The sequence below is a fragment of the Crassostrea angulata genome, chromosome 7, assembly GCF_025612915.1.
Source record: "Crassostrea angulata isolate pt1a10 chromosome 7, ASM2561291v2, whole genome shotgun sequence".
Taxonomy (NCBI): domain Eukaryota; kingdom Metazoa; phylum Mollusca; class Bivalvia; order Ostreida; family Ostreidae; genus Magallana; species Magallana angulata.
Window position 1 is genome coordinate 39,263,110 of NC_069117.1, and position 15,637 is coordinate 39,278,746.

The 15,637-nt window shown below is 35.4% G+C and overlaps 1 protein-coding gene across 1 annotated transcript; it reads right to left on the bottom strand.

Moving 5' to 3' along the window:
• Positions 1-1,336: 1,336 nt before the first annotated feature.
• Positions 1,337-12,298, bottom strand: LOC128192174 (sodium/glucose cotransporter 4-like). Its single transcript, XM_052864663.1, has 14 exons — positions 12,098-12,298; positions 8,132-8,200; positions 7,054-7,158; positions 6,848-6,907; positions 6,539-6,643; positions 6,152-6,260; positions 5,965-6,045; positions 5,481-5,710; positions 5,083-5,218; positions 4,649-4,907; positions 4,070-4,232; positions 3,603-3,821; positions 3,098-3,215; positions 1,337-2,436 (listed from the first exon to the last, which is right to left on the bottom strand). The coding sequence occupies exons 1-14, from the start codon at positions 12,182-12,184 to the stop codon at positions 2,216-2,218; spliced, it is 1,962 nt and encodes a 653-aa protein (XP_052720623.1). The 5' UTR covers positions 12,185-12,298; the 3' UTR covers positions 1,337-2,215.
• Between the last annotated feature and the right edge of the window lie 3,339 nt (positions 12,299-15,637).

Sequence of the window (15,637 nt, forward strand, 5' to 3'; positions counted from 1 at the left end):
TTACATCATGCAATTTGCTTACCATTTCCCCCAACGTTTTGGGGAGATAATTAATCAAGTGACAATACTTAAGGAAATTCATAGTGAAATTAAAGTTGTAGGAATATACGTCTCACCTACCCTCTCCATCCCCAATTTCACAAACGATGCTACGTGCCTGTATCGGATACTAGAAATCAATAAAATTTCCTTTATAACTGTTATGAAAGTTTAATTACACAGCTAGTTACGTGTAGCTTGAATACAATTTATACTTTGTATTATTGTTTTAAGATGTTGCTTGTTTTAATTTTATCACTGTCCCTGGTAGGTTTGGTATTTCGAAGGTGGCGTTAAGGTATACGTTTACTCAGAATGAAAAAAAAATTCCACTGATGATAATGAAAAACCATTTATTATGTTAAAGACCTATTATAGAAGTGCTATTTTTCACTTTCAAAAAAGTAGGTCAATGACCTACTTTTTGAGTTAATGGCCATTTAATATTTTTTGAAAAATTAAGAAAAATCCTTTAAAATTTTACACTATGATTGAGATTTTCTTAATTGTGAAAATATTAAAAATTGTTCAACTCTTTTAGAAATGAAATACAGATTATGAATGGCAGTGACATTAAACAGACACAAAGCATTAATTGTTCATTCACAATTTTTATAAATATTCCAGTCCGAATTTCCTCTATCAGTTTTCAAATCCCTACCCATTTTTGATTCAATTTAACAAAAAACTGAATGATGATAATAGTAAACTTGTGACATTTATGGCATTAAACTAAGTATATTGATCTTACTCTGCAGGCATAAAAATTATATGAGGTCAATGATCAAAATTTTGAGATATGGTGTCTTTTAAATTATCGTTTTTAAGCATTTTTCAATATTTTTGTAGCGTGTGTCATTCGATTATCTAAATGAAAAAGTGAAAAAAAACAACAAAAAATATGCAAAATTATGTTGACTAACATATAAAATCTTTACTTTGAATATTACAGTACTACCAAAAATATTTCAGTGAAAAACAAAATCTGAAAACTATAGTCCGATTTTCCTCTGTTTCGCTTAAAGTCCAACTTTGTTTGAGCCGAACTCCATAAAATAGTAAAGATATCAAATGGTAAGTCAATAATTATTCATTTCATAAATACTTTTAGTGTTTAGAGCAAATTTTACTCATGACATTGAACTTAATAACAATCCGAATTTGAGAACTCAAACCCTGAGTAAACGACGTCCTTAAACGCAGAAAAAACTTACTGTAGGCAGCTTTAGGTCTTCCTCATTCACATTCATTTCGAGAACGGACTTGTTCGTGAATATCAACATAATTATAGAAAACATTGTCATTTCTATATACTTTATTCAAAAATATAAATTCATAAAATATAAGAAGTACGTGTATATACCTGTAAAAAAAATCAACCATATAATGTATACATAATAGTTATACTCACATTGAGATATAACTTGAAAATTCAGCACACAAATGATCATGATAATATATCTAAGACTATATTTGATTTTCTCCTTAAAACGACAGTAATTATTCATACATTTCAACGTTCCGGAAAACACACATTTCCACGATCCATTGCATGTTAATACTTCTGTAATAGATTCAAATATAAATATATACTTGTACATGTACATGTATTTACAACTGTTTTGAGTTGGCTGCACTGGCTAATCTTGAGACACCGACTAAATTTGAGACAATGTATGGGTTTTTTTTCAAATAATATACAAAATATTTGCAATGTTAGTACAAATTAATTTTCGTTTGTTGTATAAATCTAGTGCTGAGAAAAACTGCCCTTAAAACAAGTGCTACATGTATACTTTTCTGAACATATTTTATATATATATATATATATATATATATATATATATATATATATATATATATATATATATATATATATATATATATATATATATATTGATATACAATTGGTTTCGAACACAAGTTTTAGCAACTTACTTGATTCTCAGCCCAATACAAATATTTTACAATTGTCATAAAACATGATATGTGCCTTTCTAATTCTTGATTAATGCGTTATTGATTTCAACGTAATAAACATACGTGGGACTTCTTTCTTTAGATGAAAGCACCAATAGAATATACGTATACCATTGTACATGAAGAGTCCTACATCTATATATAAAAGCTATGGGAAGGTAATCATTTACACTGCTCGAATCACGCTGATTTAATTTTACGCATAGAATCCCCAAAGGAATATGGCTAACGTCATGAGAATAACGGCGTTGACACTGGTCACAATCTTCTGGTTCTTGGATTCGTGGATGGAGTTCTGCTTGCGCTCCAGGGCCTTCTGTTGCTCCTCTGTCAACTCTATCGTGGCCTCCATCTTCTCTACCCCACAGATCCATTGTAGGGCAGTCTTATATATTGGCTGGCCCTCCTCCACGTGGGCTGAAATTAATAAATAATAAGCGATTCATGAAAAAAAACGTTATTACAAGTAAAAAGCTGTCAACGTGACACCAAACCGGGTTTTCTTATATGTGAACTGTATCCATAATCGTTGTAAACCCTAAAATTGATAAACACTACCAACCGTATCCGGTGAAATGGAGTACCCTATATTCAATATTTTGCAAAAATGACTACGTTCAAAAGCTGGTATTTTTTTCATAAATTATCAGAAATCAAAATCCTAGCATTATGCACACCTCTGATATATGTACAATTGATCTGCAAAAGAACAACTTCCTATCTTGAAAACTGTAGGAGGAGTCAACCGTACAATGAGGGTACCCTTTTGGCAGCCGCCCGCCAACCCGCCGACTCGCCCGCCATTTTCACCATTTTAATAACCGGATTTTTCCGTTGGAAAACCCGGTTAAAAACGCAAGTTTTTGAAATTGAAAACGTTAAATAGGGAAAAATAATTTGAACACAATTATCTTTTTTAAATTTGGTAGTTTAAGAATATTCATAAATTAATTATATGTTACCTTAATTTTATTTTGGTGATTTTATAATTTTTAAAATTTCATTTAATCTTAAATTTTAGAATTTAAAAATTAGTTCGTCTTTCCTGAATGACGAGCAGAATGTGATCAGGACTTACCGAAGTCTTTGAACGCCACTTTGTGCTTCCTCTTCTCTAGTTCCTTCTGGTCCTTTTCAGCATCAATGTCCTCCCTCTCGGCCGTGTCAAAGCGACCCCAGAAAGTCAGGCGGTGAAGCTAAATACACACAAACGAACAACATTACAAAGATAGTAAATGCATACATATGTATTTCTTTTATCAGGTAGGAGACAAAACTTTTGGTACCGAAGATGGCAAACCCAGTCTCTTGCTATTGACATTCTGATATAGAATATGTTATATGTATTTTTTTTCTTATATTCAATTTCTTTTTAAAGAGAGGTATTTTGTCATGAAATTAAAGGTAACGTTTTTTGATTAAAAATTCATGTTAAAAACGACGAAACGCATCTAGTTTTCTTGTTACCGGTCTATTTCATCAACTTCAAATGTTGAATTAGATGTTAATAACAATTTTATTAGGAAAATCAAAATAAAAACACGTCCTCGTGCTATTTATAACATTGTACTAAGCAGACTTACACATTTCTCTGGGATGGGCGGCGTGAGCAGACTGATGATGATTGTACAGAAGAAGACGATGGCGAACAGAATAATGCCGAAGTGGAGGTAGTGGACCTTCTTGATGATGTCCGGCCGGTTGTCGCCGGACTCTCCGCACGCCGGCACGCTGTACACGTACTCCCAGATAAACCGGGTCAGTCCCACCACTAGCCCGATCATCAGACCGTAAAACGCTCCCTAGAAGGAAAAGAAAACACCTATGTACGTATATTACAGCCTTTCTTTCATTTATAATAAGTTTATCAAAGTTATTCATAGTCTTTTACAGTATAGCCTTGTTAACGCGGGCACATTGTTTCCGAAACAGTTCAGAAGAATGAGTGATTTAGAGTTACTGAAGGCCAAAAAAATCGAAAGCCCAAACATTAGCTAAAAATAATATCCCAGTGGGCTATTGTAAATGCTAGAAATGAGTGTAGTGTTACCGGTTCGTTGGTCCGTTTCCAGAACACCGCCAGGACATAGACAGCGCAGACGGGCGGCGCCAGGAACGAGGTGATGGCCTGGATGTAGTGGAACAGCTCCGACACGTTCTGTACGATGGGGATCCAGGCGATGGAGATACCGACCAACACCAGGACACACAGCCTACAGACAGACAGACAGACAGAGAGATGAATAGATAACCAATAGAAAGAAGACCGACGAACGAACAAACAGACATTGGAGATACCGACCAACACCAGCACATATTGCCCACCGACAAACAGTTATATACTGTACATAGACAGATAGACAGACAGGGGAAAATTAACAAACATAAAAAAAAACCCCAGACATACAAACAAAAAGACGGAGAGACAGTCAAACAGAAAACCAGAGAAAGGGCAAATACAGGCGTTTTGCCAATAGATACCAGAAATGACATCTGCGTTCAAACATTTAATACATTTCTGATATTTCATTGCAGTGCAACTGTTTTTGGAAGTGTGGGGACGGGGATAATGGTAATCTGAAATCACAAACGAACATTTGAGCAGTGAAATTAAGAATTTACACCATACCTTCCGACAATCATGAGTTCTACGTCATTAGCGTGTGTTCGAATACGCTTGTAGATATCGATGGTGAAAATTGTGCTGGTGCTATTAAAGATCGAGGTCAAGGACGAAATAAGGGCAGACATCATGACGGACAACATCAGCCCCCTCAGTCCCGCCGGCATGACTTCAATCACAAGATCAGGGTAGGCGATATTCGTACATCCGGCCCGACTACCGCATTCTCTCTCACAAATATCGGGATCAGCGCAGCCAACGGTATCTAAGGGGAAACGAATAGATAAAAATATCATCTTATCCATAAATATATTTATCCAATTAATGTCACCTACAATGTTATTAATTTTTATGCCCTCAATTAACCCCAATACAGACGGATGTTTAATGATGATTGCTACAGGTAACGTATTTATTGCTCAATTTGTTTTTTTGTTCACCTGGGAACAGGATCCTGGAGATCATTCCGGGGAACACAATGAGAAACAGGGGTGTAAACTTCAGGTATCCGGCTAAGATGGTTCCTGCCTTTGCGTTTGCAATGTTCTTGGCGGCAAGAGCTCTCTGAACAATGACCTATAAAAAATAATGCTTATAAAGTTACATATAAAACATAGGTAAAACAAATGATCGACTATACTGTATACATAGAAATTTTGGTGGAGTATATATTTACAACTCCTCTAAGATATAAGATAGAAAAAAGAAATTAATGAATCATTCATTGTGTACTTTGGTGCTTCTTCTCAAACTGTTCGCTTAGTAACTAGTTGCATTAGAAATTCTTCCCTACCCCTCCCCATATGCACATAAAATCCCCGCTCGGTGGAGTACTCACTTGATCAGAACACCAGTACCAGACAGAGGAGATGGTCAGTCCAAACATGATGCCGGGCCAGGGGAGGGAGCCGTCGTCGTAGGCCCTCACCAGGTTCATCGAATTCTCGGGGGGTATGCCGCACTTCCAGTACGGGTAGCTGGCATTGTCGTAGTTCAGTAACGTTGTATTGGGGTAGGCTTCGAAAAATCTCCGTACAACTTCTTCATACCCTCCAACGCGAACAAAACCTGAAGGACAGAAAACAATGTGTCTTTTGAGATGATTGGGTTTTTTTAAGGTATATATTTACAAATACATGTATACCATTTTAAAATGGACCTTTTTAAAATCCAAGATGAATAAAAATTTGTGAAATTAAAATATAATTAATGAAATGACATCTTTTATTTAACTGGAGTGTGTTTGTAATCGAGTGGCACGAATGCGCCACAAATTGGTCTTAGGTATTTTGGCCAATGATGTACGGTATATGCACACTTACTCATCACCATGAGGATGAAAGCTCCGATGACCATGATCAACACCTGAATGGAGTCGGTCCATATCACAGCGGTCAGTCCGCCTAAACGAGAAAAACAGTTCATCTGTTAAATTACTCTTCCGTCAACTATTTATATTACAAGAAGATCCTACATAGAGAGTTGCAATCTTTTCGTCCACCAGTTTACCTGTGATTGTAAAGAGGGCAGCTATGATGAGAAGAATGATAATGGCCAAATAGAGGTCAAAGCCCTTAAAGGTCCGCAAGATGAACAACGCACCAGAAAACAAGTCCGCCTAGAAAAGCAATAATACAGTATTTTGAAAGTTGTTTGAAACAGTTTTATCAAGGATCATAAAGATTTTATGTATTCTCCTCACTCTCTCTTTCTTTCCACCATAAAAATACATCAATTTTAAAGGATATAAAGAAAACATTTCTCTCATTTTACAGTTTTATTTTACTCTCTCTCTCTCTCTCTCTCTCTCTCTCTCTCTCTCTCTCTCTCTCTCTCTCTCTCTCTCTCTCTCTCTCTCTCTCTCTTCCTTTCCCTCTCTTGATCTGTACGACTTACTGAAATCTTGGTGAATACATAGAGCAGTAGAGCCAGTACTGAGAGGTAAACACGGATCCTGCTGCCCCCGAACCTCTTCTTCAGGTACTCCGGCATTGTGAACACCTGAAAATTCATTTAATTTGAACAAATTGTAAAAATGAAATTGTTTCAGGTTTATTAGCGTTTTTCTTTTGTAGATTCATGTATATACAAATTAAAAAATTTTAGGCGTCAGTTTTGCAAAAAAATATTTATTTTGATCCTTTTCATCCATTAATGAATACGCGCATTAGTACATGTATACCAGTGTGAAATCAAGAGACTTACGCCAGCGGCCACATAGACAGGGACAAACAACCATCCCAACAGCATCAGGATGAATATGGCCTGGAATACGAATGGTTTCAAAACATTGAATCATTATACATCATAATAATAACAAGTTTACAGCCCTTTTTCCTTTTCTCAGTTTTCAATATCTACGGGTTTTATATATGTAAAAAAAATTAAAACAAATACAAAACACAGATTACGTTGAGTTCGAAGACTGCCACTCCTATCCCGTTGGAGGCCCCCGATCCGGCCAGGCCCACAAAGTGACCACTCCCGATGTTACTGGCGAACAGGGACAAACCAACCTACAGAGAGCAACACAACATAGGTGTATAAAAAAGGTGTAAAGACGGTATTCCAAGGTATAGAAAATACTATTTAGATTATGATTAATTATGATTAATCTCAAATACATCAAAGTGGTGTAGAAAATAAAAATTACTTTAGCTAAACGTCTCTTCTTCTTTTCCCTTTTTTTTTTTGGCGGGGGGGGGGGGGGGTTCGGTTATATGAGAAATCTCGGGATTGACTTGATAATTAAAAATTTATTTAACGAATCAATTTACTAGTAAACTATCCATATTGAACTTTATATGATGTCCTAAATTACTAAAGCTAGTCATATATGTAATGATTTTGTGATCAGAGAAGGTTAGGGTTTATCGGTAGGCCAATTCCATCTTCACAATGTCAGTGGTTATAATGTATCTTTCCTCACTCTGATGTTACTGTAAGGAATTAACAAGGTTGTATAATTGTACCTATCAGGCACGTAGCATCGGGGGGGGGGGGGGGGCCCGGGGGGGGGGGGGCTGCCCCCCCCCCACTTTTTCTTGCAGCAAGTAATTTTTTTAAATTTACATATAAAAAATTGAATTATCATGGAGTTGCCCCCCCCCCACTTTTTTGGAGGATGTAAAAGATTAATAGGAAAATAAAGAAATTAGGATTGAAATTGAAGTTATATATTACGCCCCCGCCCCCCCCCCCCCTCCCGGATTAGGATTTTGAAGATTTAGGGAAAGTGGGAAAATCTTAATTTTTCCTTTTTTTTTGCTTGTCACGATTTTACGTGCCTGCCTATACATTGATTAATTAGACTGGAGGCTGTACAACATGTTAAAAGAACTTGGAAATTGGAAACTCTGAAACACGTCATTAAAGGAGTCGCCATGCATGTTGTAGCCTTTAAGCTGAATCTACACAGGTACACAATTCAAACGTGAGTTGAATACATTTATCATAAAGACGGGACACGTATTTTTCAAAAAGCTTTACCGGTATCCAGTGCATGTTCCTTCCCGCCAAAAAGTACCCTCCCACGCTGCCTCTGTTTCTGCATGATGACTGTAATGCAAATATATAAACGTATTAAGATATATTTGAGCAAACACACCTGAGGGTAAGGTTTTTTTTTTTTGAACGAGTGATTTATGAGTACTTTATATTAAACTTCTTGTTATTTGACGTTATGCATTTTAACGGTTGGTGTGTAACATTGGCAAAGGAATTCAAATGTTCAGACCGAGGGAATTTATAACTTTTTTGAAATTACAGTTGATTTAAAATCCGATTTTTAGGCTCTAAGGTTACGTTGCTCTGTGTTAAAGACACACGGACACTTAAAGAAAAGAGAAGCAAATATACAAACAAAAAGCTCGCAGTCTCATTCAAAATTATTTACACATTCGATAAAGTCGTTCTAAGGACTGTCAAAACACAATGCACTCCTTTAGATCTGTGGAGACAGAATTACTAGCTGTAGGTCTGTAGCTCCCAGTCTGAAAACATTCGGATGGACGACCAAGGATGTCCAACCGAATTTTTTTTTCAGACCGGGAGATACAGACCTGCAGCTAACAGCTAGAACTTTTGAGTTTGAAATGCAAGTAAAGAAGATGTAAAAATGAAATAAATAATATAGAGTATATTTTCCAACTATGAACTTAAATGAAGACTAAAATAATCAAAATATATATGATCTTCGAAAATAACAAATAAGTAATAATGGTTGTTACTTCTATAACAAGAATAACCTGAACGTGCATCTTATAATTTTAGCAAATATATTTACACCTGGCCGTGCAAAGATTAATAAAAATCGACTTTTGGTTTGACATGTAGTTATATATAAGAGTTATGTCTCTTTTCCTTGGGTTGCTGCACCTTAACCGATTAAAAAAATTGAAAATTGAAACCATTGAAACCAAGAGAGAATGAATCTTTTTTTTTTCCCCGTCTTTGTTCTTGACATGTGGTTAATCAAAACCTCATCGCTTTGAACGTTTAATGATTTTTTAAAGGATCCCACAAATGTACCCGTTTCATTGGATTGCCGATCCTTAGAATTTTATCTATATTAGGGCGTTATCGGCCAGACAATTTGATTTGCGTAGTTTTACTAAGACGTGGACAATTTATCAATTGTGATGACTACATACACAAAGTTATCTCGAAAAATGCCCGAGAAATGCACCAGGAAGTGAGAGATCCGGCTTTGGAAACCAGCCGATGTTTGAAACGCAAAGGTCGCAAGAGCGTCGTCCGATAATGCCTCAAAAATTTCGCTCTCTGTTGTCAACAATGCACATTCATCTCAGCTACGTTCGACGGCGTTAAATGTCTTTAAACGTGCAACATTTCAACAGATGACAGTTTGTATCACTGCATAAGTTGCGTGGATTACGAGGATTGTCCGTAAATTAAAAAATAAATAAATAAATGAATTCGTTTGCTTTCATCTTTCGAATCATGGATTGTAAAATAAGTATATATTTTGCAAATTGAATATTTGACGGACGATAATTTTGCATATGATAATATATATGTATAGATGGTTTGAATAGATTAGAATTTCGATGTGCCAGTTTATTATTATTATTAATTCTTGTTTTGTACAATCTCTTTGAAATATAACGACATCTATATATAATAGTCGACATAAATGAAGGTATGTCGTTTGTCATTTTGTAAAATTTTGAATTTACTGGATTGATGTGTGTGTGTATATATATATATATATATATATATATATATATATATATATATATATATATATATATATATATATATATATATATATATATATATATATATATATATATATATACACACACACACACACACACACACACACACACACACACACATACACACACAATGACAGCTTGCAAATTTTGTATTAATACCCATCCAGTAGATTCAACATTTACAATTTGACACACTGATAAATGGGAAAAAATCATTAATTTAATCTTACATGTATTTTAATTCTAATCTAATTTCAAGTCGTATAAAACATTTAAATATTATTACAATTTGGACATTGTAAATAATTACATTTCCCTTTTAATTCATTTCAATGAAAAATATAATTAATTTCTAGTAAAGGAACATCGTATTTCCTTTTTACAAGAAACGTATGCATACTTTGATAATTTTTATTTAAACTAGACAACATTGAGATGGTGACCATCTCAAAAGGTCCCGCATAAATAACGGACAATAGGATGAGAAGCAATTCAGAGAATTTTTCTTTTACCTTGTCCTATAATTTAGAAATCTTCCAGCTGGCATAAAACTTTTAATTCAATCTTATTACCACTTACATACAGGCATTTTTGTTTAACCAGAGAAAGATTAAGCAAATGGGAAATAATCTACAGTCGGAAACTTATTATAAAAAGACCCGCTATGACTGTCACATTGACCTGGTTCAAATTATAAAGTCACTGCATACCATTAACCCAAAAGTTCTGTTAATGTGAACTAGGAGCCAAGTAAAGCCTATTGGAGAGTATATATATTCTCTGTAAAAGAATTTTGCCTGATCCAAGACGACCTTGACACTTGACCTACAAACATCATTCAAGGTACAGGATAATAGATGAACCAAATTGTGTCCTCCATCACGCATCGCTAAATTAAAATTTGAAAGTATTTCCAAGAATTGTAGCATTATTCTTTCTTCCAAAACTGGTTCTACAGAATAAATTGCATCAAGCACAAATATATTTGCTGAGTTAGAGTAATAAAATTGTTAACTTGTGAATCGGAGCATAGCCGACCAAAAATACAACTGCCTATGTTAAAATGTACAATGTGTACTGCGTATATATGTACGTCGACACTTCTCGTAAATACCCTTTCTGCAAAACAGTGTACTTTGAGTTTTGAAAGAAACGAACAACCTTGGAAAGATATCATGTTTCTCTATGTATAAATATACAGTAAGTATATTCTTAACGGAGTTAGTCAGGCCTTTAAAAGTCGATCTTCTAAATACCGCAACAATTTGAAAAATAACTCGTGCACTCCCATGTATAAAGCAATGCATGATTTATTAAGATAACCAACTTGCATATATGCAATTGATTATGAAGGCAACAAACGTCATTGTTTACTACAAAGGGTAAAAACTGTTATCCGTTCCTTACAAAAAGGGTGACTAAGACAACTTCAGTTCTGTCATCATTTTTACGGTACCTTGTTGTTATTCGCCGGTTTGTTAACGGGTGTCAAGTTTCCTTCTCCCGATATTGGAAGAGACCAGTGTTTAAATTCTCTTTGTCACAAATGTCGGTGATTTTGGCACATAAAATTTGGTTCAAAGAAGAAGCCATCCTCGCTCGGTGTACTTAAAGCTTTGAATAAAACCGCCGGACAAAAACAGGTTTTATTTCGGAATAATTGCGATTTCCCAAATTTTATGTAGCGTCGAGTCGGGTATTTTTTCTGACGAACAATATCAATAATTAATGCTAAGCTTGCAAGTACTGAATATATATGCACAGTATAGGCTAACAATGTTATCAAAGAGAAATTTGACCACGGTCATAAACTTCACGGTTTGTAGTAAAGATATATATTAGCTTAGACACATGATATCTTATACATGGTTACAGAGCGCCATTCATATAAATTTACCAAAAATCGAATTTAAGGCGTGATTACGAAGGTTCCCCAAAAACACTTCTAAGAGGCTATAAATATCGCCAATACCTACTTTGCATGTGAATTGTTATTTGCTCATCGACTTCATTTTACGTGCAGATATCTACGCATTTGTAAATGCTCAAAGTTTATCACCACGTAAGAAGATTCTAATCAACTATAGATTGCAATAAAAAGATTGTAAACAGAATTTTGATAAAATAAATAACGATATACATCCAAATACATTGACCGGTGATTTAACGTGCAGAAAACATCGTACAGACACAGTATATGTGTGTGTATACTTACTGCTATTCCAACTGCTATTACTACTACAAAATATCCAATGATGACCAAGATGTCCCCCCACTCTAACTCTGTCCCCGCTACTGCCATCCCGGTAAACTGTCCGATTTATACCACTGATCAGCTTCTCTCGGTGTGATCCCTTGCACACACCTGTACTTTTTTGACTTTTTAAACAGGTAAAAGAATTCCGAATGGTTGACTAGACCAAGAAGCTACAGGTATGTGAATTGGAGCATATCAAAACAGTCTCAACTACGGTAGGATGCGCAATCGGGGCTGTAACTAATAAATGTCGAAGGTTCATGATAATGTAAATAAAAAAAGAATTTCTGCTAAAATTCACTTTTAATATCTTTAAATTTCAAAAATTCAATTTGTTTCTTTTTCAGTAACTGCTTTTTTTCGCGCATGGCAAGTTGCGATTTTTTTTTACTTTATTGATTAAATACATCGATATCAAGGGAGAGTTTGGATAACAGGATTAACTACAATTTCAAATAAGATCGAGGGATGTAAGACAGAATTCAAATAACCGCCGATTTATTAGTCCAAGCCATGGGTTTGCATAGAGAAGACGTATTTAACAATTTAAATATTGTGCGCATTCGGGGCGCTAGGTTTCGGCCCGTGCTTGGTACACTGACACCAAGTGTTCAATTTTGTAACCAAAATTTACACAACTCAGCGAAATTCTAAGGACAGTAACTTACGATTTTCACTTTTACCATTCCCTATGGCATTTCTAAAATACGCCTTTACAGCAGAGTCCTAATGTGGTAGGGGATTTTCCTTTTTATGAAATGTAGTGAATTACCGGTAATTTATTTTAAAAATTCACACCTTTGCAAAATTAATCGCCATTTTTTCCTCCCCTTTAAAAGAAATGCATCTGTAAGGACATTACTGTAACAATTGAACAATTTCGTCCCGATCTTAATAAGTTCCCCAATAAAATAGGCCCATCGACTTTTATAATCTTTTTATGTAACCGTCACAAAATATTAAGAGGGCTGGATGGTCGTGGCCATTTTTAGGCTACATTTACCTCCTTTAGACGAAGAGCTCTGTACAAAAATTTAGACAAGTGTTCGGATTTCTTAAGGTGGAATAACACACCGGGAAAAAGTCACTCGATCAAGTTAACAGGACATTATTTGATAATAAAAGATATAATGATAAATAAACTGCACATATGTCAAATAAGCGAAAAATTTGCAGTTTGAGGATAAAAAAATGAACATGTTCATGAAACAATTATATCAGTATGCAACAACAAAAGCCCCTCCGGAATTCGAACACGGGATATATGGATCACAAGTCCGACATTTCATCCACTTTTGAAGTAAGTTACATGTTGAAGTCGATAAAATCCTTTTAATAAAACGAAATGTCGTTTCGATCAGCGGTCAGCCATTTTGTGATGATGTGTTATTCCACATTAAGTAAAATATTTGGTACATTGTAGTTTCCGTACTAAATTAGTTTATGTCCCAAAACATGAGAGGCTGATGTGATGGTTAACCATCCAACCTCCTTCAACAGCCTTAGTTTCGTATATTTTATTCTTTTGTCGATGTTTTAAAATTCATATAGCAGCACCGTTAATTCCCGGCGAATATCCTTGAAACCTTGACCTTCCAATTGAGTTCGTTGGGGTCATCATCTACTTCCGTGACATGAATCACACACTAGGCTTCAAAGTTAAATCTACGTTTAACCTCACCCGCGCACGGGTTTTATAGAAATTGTCGGTTTTTTTGGGGGGGGGGGGGGGGCGGAGGGGGGATCTTTTTTTTAAATATTAAAATATATATCTTTTCAAAATTGGTTTTACTTTTTGCAATTAAAAAACAACAAGCTGTAGAAATATAAATTTATGATACATTTTGGATTTTTTATGTGATAATTACTGTGATTTTCTTTTTAACTGGTCTAACACGACAGATAATTATTTTTTAATAGCTAATCTTCATCTAACTTTTATGCTCTCAGTTGAAGCACTGAAATATGAATTAATAAAAATCACTTTAAAAAAAATGTTTTTGTTTAAGAAATTTCAACCCCCTCTCAAAAGGTTTTGTATTCTGGAGATAACTTTGACCTTTGAACTGTAACAGACCAGCAATCCTACTACTGTTGTAAAGTTTCACTTACATTTACATCCACCAAGTTTTGTCCCTCTATTTCTAACGACAATCGATTGTAGAACCATTTTAACAAGACTTGGACTTTGGGTTGGTGTGTTAAACAGCAATGTATGTCTGTCTATTTCATTGTCAGCCACTCAGCCATGGCTCTCTGAAATCAACAAGATTTGTCTTGCTTTTGAGCTAAGACAACGCAGCCGATGCATATTTCGTTTGAAACCGCGTCATTTTTAACTTGCTTTAAGCCCCTTTCACAATTGGCACACGACCACTTTACACCACTTTGCGATCGAAATTTTTGAGCTTCGCACGAGCTCTCGCATACGTTGCACGAGCCCTCGCATTCGTTGCATACGTTTTACTAGTCGCATCAAGTCTCCTCTGAATAGTGGACATGCACACTATTCAGACGCGACCCAACGCGATCCAAATTATCGCACGCACGAACATTAGTACGAACGTTTTACAACGTTTTGTGTACTCGCAAGAGTGATGCACGATTTTAAACAGTCGTAAGATGAATTGCTGCTGTAAATGCGTGTGTTTTGCGACCTTGAGACTGTTGCTCAACATGTCTCATGTGATCTTGCAACGTTTTACAATCATTGCACGACTTATCAGCCTCAATATGCCACTAGTATATATACCCTATATAAGCATCTTTGTTTCAAACCACAATTGACAATAATATACATGCACTGCATGGTGGTGGGGGAAATATGAAGATTTATTACTCCAAGAAAAATCATATTTACCGAGGGCGTCGCCATATGAACATTAATGCAATAAACGTTTTATTATATCGAACAACATATGATTACTAGTAAATAAAATACGTTGATTTCTAAAAATTGTCTGACTTTTCAATAGCAATAACGTCTGATTGTTTGATTTCCTATGTTACTGTCCTACTTTTCTTTCATAATTTCGAATCATTGTTATGTTGCTTTTGTGATATAAAGAGAATCATAATGACTAAATATTTTTGATTTAATCATTTTTGTCTGCATCGTATGCTCATGCCTATGAAATAGCCCTGTCACGTGACTTTCTAGACCAATCAGATATAGTAGAATAATCATTTTGAGGTATAATAATAAAAGATGCTGCATCTCTGTTTCTTCTTGGGCGGCATGATCTCTCGCTTTCAACTATGTCTACTGAAGAGAGTCGGAAATGGGCGGTATATACCCCCTCTGACTCGCACGAGCATTCGTACCTTGGAACGCATGATCGCACGTCCAATCGCATTGGCGCACGTTCAATCGTCCGATCACCTGGTCTCTCGCGCGATCCTATCGTATTATCTTTCAACAGTCGCTTTCATTGCACAACAGTCGCATATAGACGCAAGATATGTCCCAAGGTTTATTGCGTTTACATCGCACAACGC

Coding starts and splice junctions, on each gene's coding strand:
- LOC128192174 (XM_052864663.1), bottom strand. CDS start 12,184: ATGGCAGTAGCGGGGACAGAGTTAGAGTGGGGGGACATCTTGGTCATC. Junction 6,644..6,847: donor CTGTCTATGTGGCCGCTGGC/GTAAGTCTCTTG, acceptor ATGAATTTTCAG/GTGTTCACAATGCCGGAGTA. Junction 3,216..3,602: donor CGCCCATCCCAGAGAAATGT/GTAAGTCTGCTT, acceptor GTGTGTATTTAG/CTTCACCGCCTGACTTTCTG.